This window comes from Pseudoliparis swirei, chromosome 8 (genome assembly GCF_029220125.1).
Source record: "Pseudoliparis swirei isolate HS2019 ecotype Mariana Trench chromosome 8, NWPU_hadal_v1, whole genome shotgun sequence".
Lineage (NCBI taxonomy): Eukaryota > Metazoa > Chordata > Actinopteri > Perciformes > Liparidae > Pseudoliparis > Pseudoliparis swirei.
Window position 1 is genome coordinate 16,916,185 of NC_079395.1, and position 15,205 is coordinate 16,931,389.

Here is a 15,205-nt window from a genome sequence, read left to right on the forward strand (position 1 = left end):
CTGGTCTGACACTTTAATTTCCTCCCCAGTGGGAGATAGGGAGCACAGAGGTGGGCATTATAAAAACCACATCGCTGGGAGAGCCAGACCAGCCCGCCCCTCCCCCGCCCCACGTCGACTCTCCCGATTCCACAGACGAGACCATTTTCGCACTCAAAGAATTGAAGCTTGCTCTCCCTCTACAAAAGTTAGTTTTTTTTATTGTTTTTTTGTTTACATCCCTCAGACGCTCCGTAGGTTCCACCATCGCTCGTGAAAAAGCGAGGACGCGAACGGGCGCGTGGGCGCACTCCCACGCGCCCGTTCGCCGGCTGACGTTTAGTGGTCGTGCAGTCATATCGGCGCCTTAGCCGGAGCGTCATTATTGTGCCGCGGCAGATGTCTCTCTCCGAGTGACATCGGCTCACCAATTACAAGTCTCCGAGGCTAATTTGTCACCGTGCGGGGTCAGACCGGGGTCTCCCGCTCGCATCCGCTCCACCGGAGCGCGTCAGCCGGCGGCGAGAAAAACAGCCCGTTTGGTGTAATGCCGCATTTATGTTTTTCCATTAAATGATTTTGTTCTGCTAACAAGGGGTCATTAGGACAATTGAGCTTGTGTCTGTGTATGCATGCTCAGCAGAAGGGGATGAAGAGAAGGGACTCTATTGACGCCTGTGGCACTGCATTTCGAGTGTGTGTGTGTGTGTGTGTGTGTGTGTGTGTGTGAGCGCCAGTTCCAGATGAGGATGCGCTTCCAATATTTCCAGAACCGATTGAAAATGTGTTTGTCTTATTGATTCCTCTGTCCTCTGTCCTCTCAGCACGCGGCCAACACCTCCCGGCTCCTCCCCTTCACGGCGCCGCGACGACAAAATGCATCTGGGAGCAGCATAACGAGCAGGACTAGAAGGAATGCATTGTGAGTGCATGTGAGTGTGTGTGAGTGTGTGTGTGTGTGTGAGTGTCTAGGTGGCCCCCTTTGTCCGCACGCGAGCCGGCTCCTCTGCTGCACACTGGAGATGTGACCTGAATGTTTCCTCCCCAACGCTCTCGTCTCATGTCACCCTTTCAGCAACACTGCGCCGCTTCATGCTGCATTTGGCTCGGGTGTTGTTCGACATTTTTAGACGCTGGTACCCATTTTGCAGAATCCAGAACGAGAAAAGAACATTCCCCCGATATCGTCGTGCGGATGCGTCGTCTCACGGAGAATTTGGGGAAATGATGTCAATAAATGCGAGACGCGAGCGCTTGTCGCGGCGAGCAGACGGAGACAACGGAAGCAGTCCGCCCTCGGGGGTCACCGCCTCGCGCTCACCTGGTCCTCCTCTCCGCCGCCTTCCTCGTCGTACTTGAGGATGTTGTCTCGCACGTCGTCCTCGGGGTCGATGAGGAGCTGCTTGGCCTGGCGCTCCTTGTCGCGCCGCTTCATCCACACCACGAACATCAGCACGAGGACTGACGGACGGACGGGGAGAGAGGGGGGGGGGGATGTGTCATATTAGAAAACAGAATAAATTACATGTTTTCAGACAAGTGTAATCTGATCCGATGTTTTAGAGCCTGGATGGGCGCCCGGACAGGGCTGTATTTTTCTGTTGTTGTGATCCTGCAGTAATCTAGCCGCATCTCGGATAACGTTTAGCTGTCTTTGTAATCCCCCCTTCCTCCCCCTGTGCGTTTGCGTGAGACACTCACTGAGGAGGATGATGATGCAGAGGAGGATGGCGATGATGGCCCCGGTGCCCAGGCCGGCCGCCATGATGTGCTGCTGGTCGGTGCAGTCCCCATTCACGTCGCACTGGCACACTTTGATGCGCAGGTAGGAGGTGTTGGACATGGGCAGGTTGCCCGAGTCCGTGATGATGATGGGGATCTCGTAGATGCCGCTTTCGAGGAAGCCGATCCTCAGGCTCACCTGGGCGTAGTCACCTGGGAGACGGAGCGGAGGGCATAAAGGGGAGCGTGAGCGAGAGATTAAGGTGCTCAGTGTGTATGAAAATATAAAACAACGACGTCTCTTCAGCTGCTTTCAGGGTGGATTAAAGCGAAACTCTGAATCGTGGTTTTTTGTACGGGCCGTGTGACGCAGGAAGATTACACTCCTTTTACCGCAAATGTGCAGCGTACATTCCTACCTGGAAGTTGCATCAGCATATCTAATCCAAAACATGGTCGGGGTTTAGATTTGGAGCTTATGAATCAACTGAATACCTTTTTGATAATGCTGCTTAGGCTGAATTCCCAGCTGCAATAAATCCAAATGCCATCATCCTATTAAGATATATTCGCTGTTGTGTCGTGTTGTCTTTTTTCCACCCTTCAAATTAGCATAAACAATTAATGACAGCATGGTAATGTTCATTTATTTTGTTGTCTCTACCTGACCCCTCTGCCGTTTACACAAGTCAAGTCAACAACTGCGCTCCGTTTAATTACGAAACAACGACTGCTAAATGCTGACGCCAGATTTATTTCCAATTATTCATCGCGATTAATTGAAAACAAAGAAAATGCTGAAACGAGCTTCTCTTTCCTCCCCTCCATTTTCCAGCAACGCATTTGAATGAAGACATCCGATGAAGACTAGTTTCCACCCGAGGGCTCTGGGCCTCACCGCTGACTCTGTGGATGGTCCAGTTCCTCCGGACGTCAGAGGGCCGGTGGGCCAACTCGAAGGCAAAGGGCCCCGCGTTGGGGTTCAGGTCCCCGTCCAGCGCCGTGATGTTGATGGCGTTCGGCTCGGGCTTCTGGCACACCTCCGTCTCCTGAGGGAACACCTTGGGAGCGTTGTCGTTGATATCCAGAAGGTGGATCTGCAGAGTACCTGTGCCGCTCGCTTGAGGCTTACCTGCGATGGCCGTGGAGAGACAAACACACACACACACACACTCAGCACATACATATTTATAAAGGGGGGGGGGGGTGGATAACTACCATTAGAATGCAGCTTCTCATTTGTGCGGTCATTATGCAGTCGACAGAGAAAGTAAAGTATGGAGTTTATGCTTCAGGCCTCGTGCTTTAATAAGACACTCTAAACAGCTATTTAATCTAGTGGGAGGAGGCCCATCCAAACTGCATACTGATCTGAGGATCTAATCTCCAGTGAGGAGGCAGACAGAAAGAGGGAGATATCAGAACATTTGGGTAGTTGTGTGTGTGTGTGTGTGTGTGCACGAAGACCGTCTTCCTGACGAAGGACACGGGAAGGGAATACTAAGGCAGACAAACAGAGCCCACTGTCGCTCCTCTCAGGCGGTCTCTATGTACTCGTTCAGCTAAGAGGCTTCTTTTTTTTTTTAACCATTCAGGCCACGCTCAAAGGAGCTAGTCATCCAATCCCGACCCATTAATGCTGAGGAACCTCTTTAGTGGTGGAGGCTTTAAGCCCATTGGCCCGAAGCGATGCTCCGCAGAACAGGCTAAACCTGAGCAGAGGTAAACCCCGGAAGAGGTGAACGCATCCACACGCCAGACGGCGAGCACATCGACCTTCAACCAAGGTGGTCGGCGTTCCAGACACGCCAAGAGATCCAAGGTTGACCGTCAAGAATAGAGGACGCATTTGTGGCTGAGACGGAGTTGTTGTTGTCATCGCGTGGGGTTTTTTTTTTAACAGATCGTGTGTGTCGGTGGCTTTAAATGTGTCAAAGTGATGCTAGGTGGAAGATTGACCTTCGAGAGGTCGGCTACTGTAAAACATCTGCTAGGTTATCGCTTAAAAAAGCAAGAAAAAAAAAAGCCACATTATCTCCTCCCGAGTGCTCCAACGACAGCAGGCTGGGAACAGAGTGCTCATGTAACCGTGTGAACTCAAACGCCTCGCTGGCGCGACCGGTGCGTCACGGGAGCTCAGTGAGGTATTTTGGGTAAATGCGGCAGCACTTGAATGGTTACATACCGCTATCAGTAGCCAGGAATGTGGCGTTGTACAGGCTGTTCTTCACAAAGGGAGACTCTCGGTCCAACACAGCAATTGTTGTGATGCGCCCGGTGTTCGGGTCAATCCTCAGCCAGTTGGCTGGATCTGAGAGTTTGGAGTATCTGAGGGAGAAAAGAGGAGAAGAAAAGCAAACGGATTAACGCAGTGATTTATAATCCGTACTTTAGGCTGAATATCCAGTCAGGAGTTAATCTGCAAGTTTGTTTTTTTAACTCGGGAGAAGGTTCAATTGTCTTTTCTGCAGAAGGAAATCTTGCCGGAGAATTTAGTCTCCATTCCCAGTGCGGGCGTCGTCTTAAGAAAGTCTTTTGTTTTTTCATTTGTTGACACAGACTAAATATTTCAGACATCAAGCATTTGACACGATTCAAACTTTTTGAGAGCAGCCTCACGCGGGAGACCAAACTTGGCTCGTTATCAGTAGCTCAAACTAATTTGTAGGACAAACCGAGGCATTACAAAGCGAGCTTATTTCACACGGACTGTTTTCAGGCTGATAAACTCTATCGCGGCCAAACAGCTGCGAGGCAAGGCGTTTTATGATGAACATGGGGAGGGGGGGGAGAAGCAGAGTTATTTGAGCAGGAGCGAAGCAGAAAGGAGCCAGCCATCTCAAACATCATGCGGCTCCTGAGAGCACGATGTAGTCAGTGAACCTGCCGGCATCTTCCTTTCAGTTGTTGCAAAATATGTCAGCTGAGCGTGAGATGAAACATCTGCGCTGGATGTTTAAAGGAAAACAAACATTCCAGGAAAGGGCAGCTTAAATACAATTTTTTTTTAAAGGGACTCGACTTCTCCTCTTTTCCTTCTTCCTTCTATAAAACCTACCTGATGCTTTGATGCATATAGCGATCGGGGTCCTGAGCCGTGAAGGTGGTCAGCGTCGACTCGGCCACGATTCCCTCGTCCAGCTTGATGAGTTTGGGGTTGGGCTCGAAGTAGGGACTCTCGTTCACGTCCAACACTCGGATGGAGACGGAGGCGGTGGACTGGCGGGGGGAGTGGATGCCTCTGGCCAGGGGGACGTCGTTCCTCGCTTCCACCGTCAGCACATACGTCCGACTGATTTCATAGTCGATGGGCTGCGAAACAGAGAGAGAGAGAGGGGGGGGTTAAGTAAACCAACAGGGACTACATTGTTGGTAATGCAGGGTTCTTACACATTGTGACCCATGGATTTCCATGACTTTTCAATGACTTTAAACCAATTTTCCATGACCAAACTGAAATCTCGGTATAAAGATGAACAATTTAGAAAATGTTGCGTATTGAGAGCGTACGCCGGCTTATATTTTGAGAGTCTTTCTTTAAAAAAACTTATTAATTATTTCAAACTCGGCGTAAATGAACATGTGAATATAACAAATTTCCATGACTTTTTCAAAACTTTTATGATTTAAGTTTTTTTCCATGACTTTTCCAGGCCTGGAAATGACCATTTTAAAATTGCATGACTTTTCCAGGTTTTCCATGACCGTACGAACCCTGTAATGGGAAAACTGGTGAGAGAAAACACCAAGACAACTCCAGCTTCGTCTTCCCCTTGCTTGAACAATGGTGTCGTGAAAGCTGACAATAGACAACGTGACGCAATAAGGAGACTGAATCCATTAGTGGTGCAGACGCAACAGCAAGAGCACCGGAGCTGCACACCGACCACTGCACGGTCCGAGTGTTAATTATCCACTTCAAAATTAGAATTCACCAGAACAATTACACTGCACTAATTATGGTCAGAAAATCGATTGAAACAGAAATACACCTAATGATGAATCTGACAACTCCGCTGCAGTGACCTTCAATGTGATCAGTACAGGATATTAATAGAGAGACAGCATGTAACGCATTATCTAATAATTCAGAAAATTTGTCTTTTAAAAAAAAAAAAATTATCGGGTATTACACAGGAAGTGACTCTGCATGACACTTTTTGCAGTTGTCACACAACAATGCAAGCGTGGCCACATTTCCTCTGCATCTGAGGAGAACTCACCTTGACGACGGTCACCAGGCCCTCGTTAGTGGTCGGATCAGTGGGCACCGAGAACCTGCCGGTGGGGTCGCCGCCGGTGATTTTGTAGACGGCGTTCCAGGCCGGCGTGTTGGGCTGGTCCTTGTCGGTCACCGTCAGGTTGGCCACGATGACGTTGACGCGGTTTTCAGGCACCTCGCCGAAAAACTGAAATAATAATGAATAAAGCATGAGCACAGGGAGCGGCGCGGGCATTAGCGGTACTGCTGAGGCGGCGGAACATATTCCCCGAGGCTCGCACACAAGACATCTCAAACAGGTAACTCATCACGCCGTCATGGTCATCTCATTCCCCGCCTTCCCCTGACGGAGCAACAGTGGCATTACAAATGTCAGTGACTCGCGGCCACAGTAAGTGCCTCTCTCACTCAGGCATGCATCCTGGTAGTTGCCCGTGTCAACATTCGGAGGAGGAGCGTGTAACTCTTTACGCGTGGCTGGCTGTGTGTGTGTGTGTGTGTGTGTCTGTACGGCTTCAGAAACGCTGGTCGAGCAGAACTGGGTTCAGTGTCTGTATGTAAACATACACACTGTTTACATCATTATTACTTACAGGGACACATCGTCTGTGTAGCCATCTTTCATCGATACATCCATGTACACACACACATATATATATATATATATATACACACACACAAATATATACACACATATATATATACATACATAAATATATATACACATATTATATATACAATATACATACACACACATATATTATAATATACATATACATTATATATAATATACAAATATATATATATATTATACACATATATTATATATATAATATACATAAATATATATATTTTATATATACATATTTACATATACTATATATATATACAGGACTGTCTCAGAAAATTAGAATATTGTGATGAAGTTCTTTATTTTCTGTAATGCAATTAAAAAAACAAAAATGTCATGCATTCTGGATTCATTACAAATCAACTGAAATATTGCAAGCCTTTTATTCTGATTTATTGCTGATTATGGCTTACAGCTTAAGAAAACTCAAATATCCTATCTCTAAATATTAGAATATCATGAAAAAGTATACTAGTAGGGTATTAAACAAATCACTTGAATTGTCTAATTAACTCAAAACACCTGCAAGGGTTTCCTGAGCCTTGACAAACACTCAGCTGTTATAAATCTTTTTTTACTTGGTCTGAGGAAATATTAAAATTTTATGAGATAGGATTTTAGAGTTTTCTTAAACTGTAAGCCATAATCAGCAATATTAAAAGAATAAAAGGCTTGCAATATTTCAGTTGATTTGTAATGAATCCAGAATGCATGACATTTTTGTTTTTTTAATTGCATTACAGAAAAGAAAGAACTTTATCACAATATTCTAATTTTCTGAGACAGTCCTGTATATATACATCATACCTGCAAACTCATGAGGGGTGAAAAAGGTGACAACGCAACGGGGGGGGGGGGGGGGTGCAGGTGACTTTCTTTTTTTGTCACCACATCCACGTTGTTTGAAGCCTCAAAGCTTTTAGAACCACAACTAGTCATTTTATTGTTCTGACCACAAATCTAAATAATGATAATAAACAGTTTAAGAACAAAAGGTCCTCCGCTCTGACTCAGCCCGATAATGATAGTAATAACAAATATACATTGTCATTATATATAATATGGTTAAAGTCATTCATGAACCAACTTCCTATTTTTTTGCCTGAACAGTCCTCATGGACTTCTCCCTGAATCTGTTCTGTCTCAACCTGTTTGTCACGATACTCATATTATAACTTCTATACATATTACATACCTGCCATAAATATCATGATACTCGATACCAGAATTCAATACAACACCATAAAAACAATATGGTCCCATAAATACGAGACTGGTATATTTATCTATAATAGTAATAAATAAACCATCTGTATGGTTCACTTTTTACCAACTTGTTCAACACTTAACAAATGTCAGTAATATTAGTATTAATACAGCCAGATATGAATGAAACTACATGGTTCCATCATAGCATTGATTATACACTATGAGGCCGTTAGTCTCTGACCAGATGATACAGAGTTCATCAGGATGAGCAGCTGGAGAGTTACAGAACTTTACAGACTGAAACATTTCACTTCTGGCATCTTTTTATTTTTTAAGCCGAAGTCGGTCTCTAAAGCTGCGCCTCTTCTCTCGCTGTGAGCGCTGCAGGCAGTGTGCGCAGACAGCTCGACACAGCAGCGTCGCTCTGATCGCTCTCTTAATGAAGTATCGATCCTAAAAATATGCAAAATCACATCGTGTTTAACGTACGGGTACTTTGTTAGCATCGCTACACCGTGCAGCGTGACAGCAGCAGATGTAGCGGGCTGACATTCAAGCTAACCTAACTTCCCAAACGCTGTGGACATCTGAACGCTGATTGGCCAAGACACGTCCCATCAAAGATGTTTTCTTGTGAAGAGCACCACTTCACATTTTTCTCCGCGTCTCACTGCAATCTCAACGGCAGCGGGCCAGGTGACACCCCCCCCCCCCAAACAAAAACTCTTCGGATCTCCACGATTCACGTGGATGACCTATTTTGAGTTCAAAACGGTGAATTTCACCGAAAGGTGACAAGTTTGCAGGTATGAATACATATATTATATATATATACATACATACACACACATATATACATATACCAGGGCTCTCAAGTCTCACGCATTGAGCGTGAGACTCACGCATTTCGGTCTTAACTCACGCACTCCCGCCACACATCGTATTTCTCACGCTGAAAAAAACTCTCGGCTATTTAATGTTTGAATGCAGGGGTGCTCAATACGTTGATCGTGAAAGATTGGTCGATCGCGGTCGCCGCAGAGCTCCGACGCCGGTCTGCGCGCATCGGGACGGAGCAAAGAAAAAGTCACTAGCACCACCCCCCCCCCCCCCCCCCCCGTCAACAACTCTTCTCGGAGTAAAAGATAAAGTCACTAGCAGCCCTCCCCCCCCGTCAACAACTCTTCTCGGCTCGGTGCTGATGGAAATGTCACGCTTGCCTGTCTTCAAAACTTGAGAGCCCTGTATACACACGTGCAAACACACACACATGGGGTCCTTGTGGTGTTTTCCCGCCTCGTTGAAGTCTCACAATGTGACTTTCTTACCGTCTCAGCCGTGAACTCCGGCGGGTTGTCGTTGACGTCGGTGACTCTGATGACCGCCGTGGCCGTGTTGGAGAGGCCGTACATGGGGTTACCCTCCATGTCGGTGGCCTGGATGATCAGCGTGTACTGGGGCACTTTCTGAAGGGAAAGGGGAAGAGAGGCAACGGCGAGGATTAAAGCACAATTCTTTGACCTTTCAACCATGTAACTCATCCTGTAGCCATGCTTTGGAGAATCCCACTTAATTATCAGTGCATATGTAAATGAGGAGAAAGAAAGATTAGACCGTCCACAGCGCTCTAACAAACAGCCATGTTCAGATTTTTGTTGTTTTCTGTACTGATGGCTCAGAATGCAAATGACTTTATGTGTGTACCTAATAAACTGGCAACTCAATGCACATCAGTATGAACAAAGATGGCCCACTACCCAACTATCATGACTAATGGTGGCTTTCTAATCCCATTCACTCGCTGTGGGTTTGAGAGTGCACGTGTGAAACATGCACCGTTGCTACACAGGCCAACGCGAAGCCAACAAATGACTCTTTTCACATTAAAAGCCACTCAGGTGACGGACCAGTTGCTAGGTAATGAGAGTCGGGGCAAATTACTTCCATGGTGGCGACTGGCAGACATAAAGCGGCGGCCCCAGGGTGGAAGTGATTGAGCAGCCACCTAGCCAGATTGCCCTCAGTAGAATTGCACCAACTGTCTCCAGCTTTCTCTCTCTATATATATATTTTTTTATGTGTTTTCTCAAACAGCCATGCAATCCAATTAGAGCGTCTGCTTCTGGAGAAAGACGGAGAGGCTGAGAATGAAGGAAAGGAAACATTTAGCTGCTCAGTGATGCACGCTGCCACCTTGTAAGAGTAAATAAGTGTGAAACAGCCAAGTCCATTTCTACTTCTCATTTAGTAAGCAATCAACTCAATTCACTTTGGCTCATTAGTCCTCAGACAGTCTGGATATTAGAGAATATATTCAAGCTGTGTTTTGCCATCACATTTTCCAAAAATATAAGAAAAACAATTCCAGCCCATTTATGTAAACATGAAAAATGGATGCGTTGGTATAAAATCTACAACACAAATACAAGATGAAAATCAATCAAAATAAACGTTGGCCTTGCTGATGAAAGTCTCACTTAAAAGCTGAAATAATAAAGTCGACATTAATAAAAAAGAACATCGAGTTTCCAGAAATCCACAGACTAGGAAAAAAACAAAAAGCCGTGTAGGAAAGACGTCAAGCACCTCTCTGTCGAGGCCGGCGGCCACCGTGATGATGCCTCCCGTCTTATTGTTGATGGTGAACATGTTGGAGGTCGGGCTCTCTGGATTCTGAGACAGGATCTTGTAGCGCAGCATCCCGTTGGCGGTTCTCGGGTCGTCTTTGTCAACAGATGTCACCGTCATTACAAAAGTTCCTAAGGGGAGAGGGAGACGCACACAAAAAAAGCAAATACTTTAAGCTCATTCTTTTGAATTGGCAATCAAACAACACGAGTTGAGCAAATGGTGCCATACTGAAGGCTGCACCATCGAAAGGAGGAGAGAAATCCAAAGTTCTGTTCCACGGGTTGCGTTACAGTGTGGCGGCTCTTTACCTGGCTTGGAGCCCTCTGGAACAGTGCCGTTCCAGATCTGATGGGTGAACTCGGGTCTGTTGTCGTTCATGTCGATCACATTGATCACAATGTCAATAGGGTTTTCTACCTGGTTGCCGTTGAGGTCCACTGCATGAGCTCTCAGCTGGAGGAAACACAAACACATCTGGGCTGTAGGACCGCTGGAGCGGGGACGACTCAACTGGGGGGGGCTGCTCGCTCAATGTCACCAGGTGAACTCTGCATTTCACTCTGGTGATAACACCTGTCGACAGCACAAGCCCTTCAGCCGCGTTTACATGGCCGCCTCTGAAGGAAACTAACCGATTCTACCGTGTTCGGTACCGTTGCCGACACAAATTCAGCACTGGTTCACATCGGAATGAGGAAAACAATCTGCGTTTATTAATGAGTTTGCGTACTTCAAGTACATCTCTCCTACACACGGCGACCAGGTTGGTGCCCTACACAGAAGTTTAATTGGTTAGTACGGCTGAGGGCAACTCAGACACTGAACTCTTTTAAGACTGGCCGAAAAACCTTTTTATTCAGGAAGGCATTTTTTACCTCGAGTTAATTTATTGTCAACTATTACATTCTTATTTTTTATGGGTTGCTTTAACCATGTTTTAATCGGTTTTATTTGTTTTCACTATATGTTTGGCACTCTGAGATACTTTGAAGGAAGAGTGCGATAAAAATGAAATGCATTATTATTATTAGTAATGAATGAAAAAACAAGGCTATGGACATACTCCTTGATATGCAATACCTTAAAGACATGTTGAAGTGTAAATAAATCAATGTTGAACGGCGTAAAGTGCGAATGACTCACACGAGTCCTCCTGTATTGATCTACACTGTGCAGAGAATGGACGCCTGTGAAGGTTTCTTGCTGTGAAAGTCTTTCGTGACCTTCAAACCTCACGCGAGTACATTTCCACTACCCTGTTGTGTTAAAGCACATGCTTCAATAGCGTTGAAAGCTAAGCTATATAATTCAGAGACCACTGGGATGTAATGGGAGAACCACTGATGGATAAAGCAGCGCTGAAGGAGCTGGAGGTTCACGCTACATCCTCGACATTCTCAGACAGATAAGTCGGACTTCCTGGGTCTTTATAGGGTCCGAGGAGGCCTGTGTAGGCTACGCATGGACCCTCGAGCGCATGACATGTACAGCGCGGACACAGAGAACCTCATATTCCATTTCTGAGGACATTATAAAGACTTCTTTGGTTTTGTGTGTGACGTACATGGAAGTTGGAGATGTGCTCTCGGTCCAGGGGCTTGCTGACAGACAGCTCTCCGGAGATCGGTTCAATGATGAAGATGCCGGTGGGGGGCTGGTCAGCTCCAGGACCCGTCACACTGTATCTGAGGGACCGGTTTTTGTCATGGTCCGACCGGATCTGTGGGTGGAAAGACGTTTTAATGACAGCTGCAAAGCAATGACGGCCGTACGACTTCTTTTGTTGTTTTAAGCCGATCTCATATCCGATAACAACATGGGCATATACAAACACTTGTACCGAAGTCTATGTGTTCATGGGATTAATTATTTCGTCACCGATCACTGTATTGGTATCCAGATAGATTGCTGTGTCAGCAAAAGAGGGCATATGAAGAGAGAGTGTGTGTCCTGGTGTTCTGGGCCGTCTATCCCGTTTGCCATGTAAGCCGAGACGCTCCGTGTCGACAACCTGGATCCGTGCTGAGCAAACGGAGTATTTCCTCATCCTGCTACCATCCATTACAGCCCAAAAACATCCTTCTAATATGACCGGATTAAAGATAAAAGTACACAAATAGCATGTTCGGAAGACCGGTTAACATGCTGAAAACAGGATCTACTTCTTGGCCGTCCCTGGGAGCATCGCTTGTCCTCTGGGAGCCCTCGACACCCGCCGCTGACCAGAGAATAGCAGCAAATTAATTTGGCCGTGTGTCTCCTTGAGTCACGATAAATAGAGTATGACAACAGGCAACCGAGGAACAATCGTGCTGGTGGCCACTTCAGATTTCTCTCTGCCGCCAAGTAATGCCAGGTTACATGAATAACCACCCGGCAACCATTCCCCCTGAAACAGAAGGTAAACTAGAATGGGCACTCGGTAGAGCGCATACCTTCGCATATCACAAGATTGGGCATTGAATTATGAACATTTTGGCATTAGTTGCATGCCAATTGGATATAAATTGACCGAGCTATGGTAAAAAGAAGAGTTTGACCTTTTCATGACCTTGACCTTGACCCGATCGATCCCAAAGTCTAATCAAATGGTCCCCGGATAATAACCAATCATCCCACCAAATTTCATGCGATTCGGTTTAAAACTTTTTTTGTTATGCGAATAACACGGATACAAATAAATAAATAAATACACAGCGATCAAAACATAACCTTCCGCATTTTCAATGCGAAGGTAATAATACAGCGGGGGGGGGGGGGGGGAGAAAAAAAAGAGCTGTGACCTTTAGTGAAGTGCTGCAACTACGAAGCCTTTGGTGGAGGCATAAGTCTAATGTCTGTGACCCTCTGAGTGGGAGCTCAGGGCAACGGGCACCTTCAGCTTTGCCGTATCTAGCAAAAGGAATTTATTTTCATGCTGTGTGTGTGTGTGTGTGTGTGTGTGTGTGTGTGTGTGGGTGTGGTACATACCCGGACAAGCTCTAGTGGGAATGGGCCTCGTGAGTTCTCCGGGACATTGATTGGGGGGATGACCCAGTCTCTCTTTGTGCGTTTGAGTTGGCTGTCCACGTTTCGTGATGGAAACACTATTTCCTTCAAATCCTCGGACACGACTGGCGGGGCGGCAACTTGCTGGACCTGTGAGAAAGAAAAAATGATTAAGTTCAAGGGCTGGACGATGATCGCAGCATTTGCCTGAAAAAATCCACCAAAAAAAATCACACTGCATCAGATTCATCTTCAGTCGCCGGCGGCACGGCTCCATGGGCCGCCTGCAGGCGACCGTCGGATGGGTCGTTATGAAATGTCAGACGGGCGTTCGAGGCCCCCAGAGGATGAACCCTATGGCGTCAGTGATCTCCTCAAGCAATCCTCATCGGTTAATCTAGTGCCAGAATCGGGTCAAAATACTCCATACATCCAATAACCCGAGGACAAAACACTGGCATTGTCCCCGGGCCTAAAGTCAGCCTCACATCTCGTCATTGTGTTTATCCTGCTGCTGCGGGCCGACTTCCATCTTGGTTTTTATCAAAAAGGAAATGGATGTGGTGATAAAAGGAAGCGGGCTGCAATTTCCCGCAAAACTAATAATAAGCATGCATCCTGGTAGTTGCCCGTGTCAACATTCAGAGGAGGAGGGGCGTGTAACTCTTTACGCGTGGCTGGCTGTGTGTGTGTGTGTGTGTGTGTGTGTGTGTGTGTGTGTGTGTGTGTCTGTACGGCTTCAGAAACGCTGGTCGAGCAGAACTGGGTTCAGTGTCTGTATGTAAACATACACACTGTTTACATCATTATTACTTACAGGGACACATCGTCTGTGTAGCCATCTTTCATCTATACATCCATGTACACACACACACATATATATATATACATACACACATAAATATATATACACATACACATAAATATATATATACACACAAATATATAAATATACACATTTATATTATATATATCCTATATATATAATATACAATATACAAATATATATATTATACACATATATAATATACATATATATATATTTTATATATACATATTTTATATATTATATATAATATATATACATACATACACACACATATATACATATACACACGCGCAAACACACACACACGGGGGGGGGGGGGGCGTTACGGGGGTCCTTGTGGTGTTTTCCCGCCTCGTTGAAGTCTCACAATGTGACTTTCTTACCGTCTCAGCCGTGAACTCCGGCGGGTTGACGTCGGTGACTCTGATGACCGCCGTGGCCGTGTTGGAGAGGCCGTACATGGGGTTGCCCTCCATGTCGGTGGCCTGGATGATCAGCGTGTACTGGGGCACTTTCTGAAGGGAAAGGGGAAGAGAGGCAACGGCGAGGATTAAAGCACAATTCTTTGACCTTTCAACCATATAACTCATCCTGTAGCCATGCTTTGGAGAATCCCACTTAATTATCAGTGCATATGTAAATGAGGAGAAAGAAAGATTAGACCGTCCACAGCGCTCTAACAAACAGCCACGTTTCCAGTTTCCAGAAATCCACAGACTAGGAAAAAAACAAAAAGCCGTGTAGGAAAGACGTCAAGCACCTCTCTGTCCAGGCCGGCGGCCACCGTGATGATGCCTCCCGTCTTATTGTTGATGGTGAACATGTTGGAGGTCGGGCTCTCTGGATTCTGAGACAGGATCTCGTAGCGCAGCATCCCGTTGGCGGTTTTCGGGTCGTCTTTGTCAACAGATGTCACCGTCATTACAAAAGTTCCTAAGGGGAGAGGGAGACGCACACAAAAAAAGCAAATACTTTAAGCTCATTCATACAACAC

General features: G+C 46.1%; 1 protein-coding gene across 2 annotated transcripts in view; it reads right to left on the minus strand.

Moving 5' to 3' along the window:
* LOC130198549 (cadherin-2-like) overlaps positions 1–15,205 on the minus strand; it is an 82,420-nt gene that overhangs the window by 11,470 nt on the left and 55,745 nt on the right. For both annotated transcript variants that reach the window (XM_056421744.1, XM_056421745.1), the window contains 13 exons: positions 14,972–15,144; positions 14,595–14,726; positions 13,365–13,532; positions 11,959–12,114; positions 10,703–10,847; positions 10,350–10,522; positions 9,092–9,229; positions 5,925–6,110; positions 4,760–5,013; positions 3,887–4,029; positions 2,600–2,833; positions 1,681–1,914; positions 1,301–1,440 (listed from right to left, as the gene is read on the minus strand). In XM_056421744.1, coding sequence (XP_056277719.1) covers positions 1,301–1,440; positions 1,681–1,914; positions 2,600–2,833; positions 3,887–4,029; positions 4,760–5,013; positions 5,925–6,110; positions 9,092–9,229; positions 10,350–10,522; positions 10,703–10,847; positions 11,959–12,114; positions 13,365–13,532; positions 14,595–14,726; positions 14,972–15,144 — 2,276 coding nt within the window. The remainder of the gene's footprint in view (positions 1–1,300; positions 1,441–1,680; positions 1,915–2,599; positions 2,834–3,886; positions 4,030–4,759; positions 5,014–5,924; positions 6,111–9,091; positions 9,230–10,349; positions 10,523–10,702; positions 10,848–11,958; positions 12,115–13,364; positions 13,533–14,594; positions 14,727–14,971; positions 15,145–15,205) is intronic.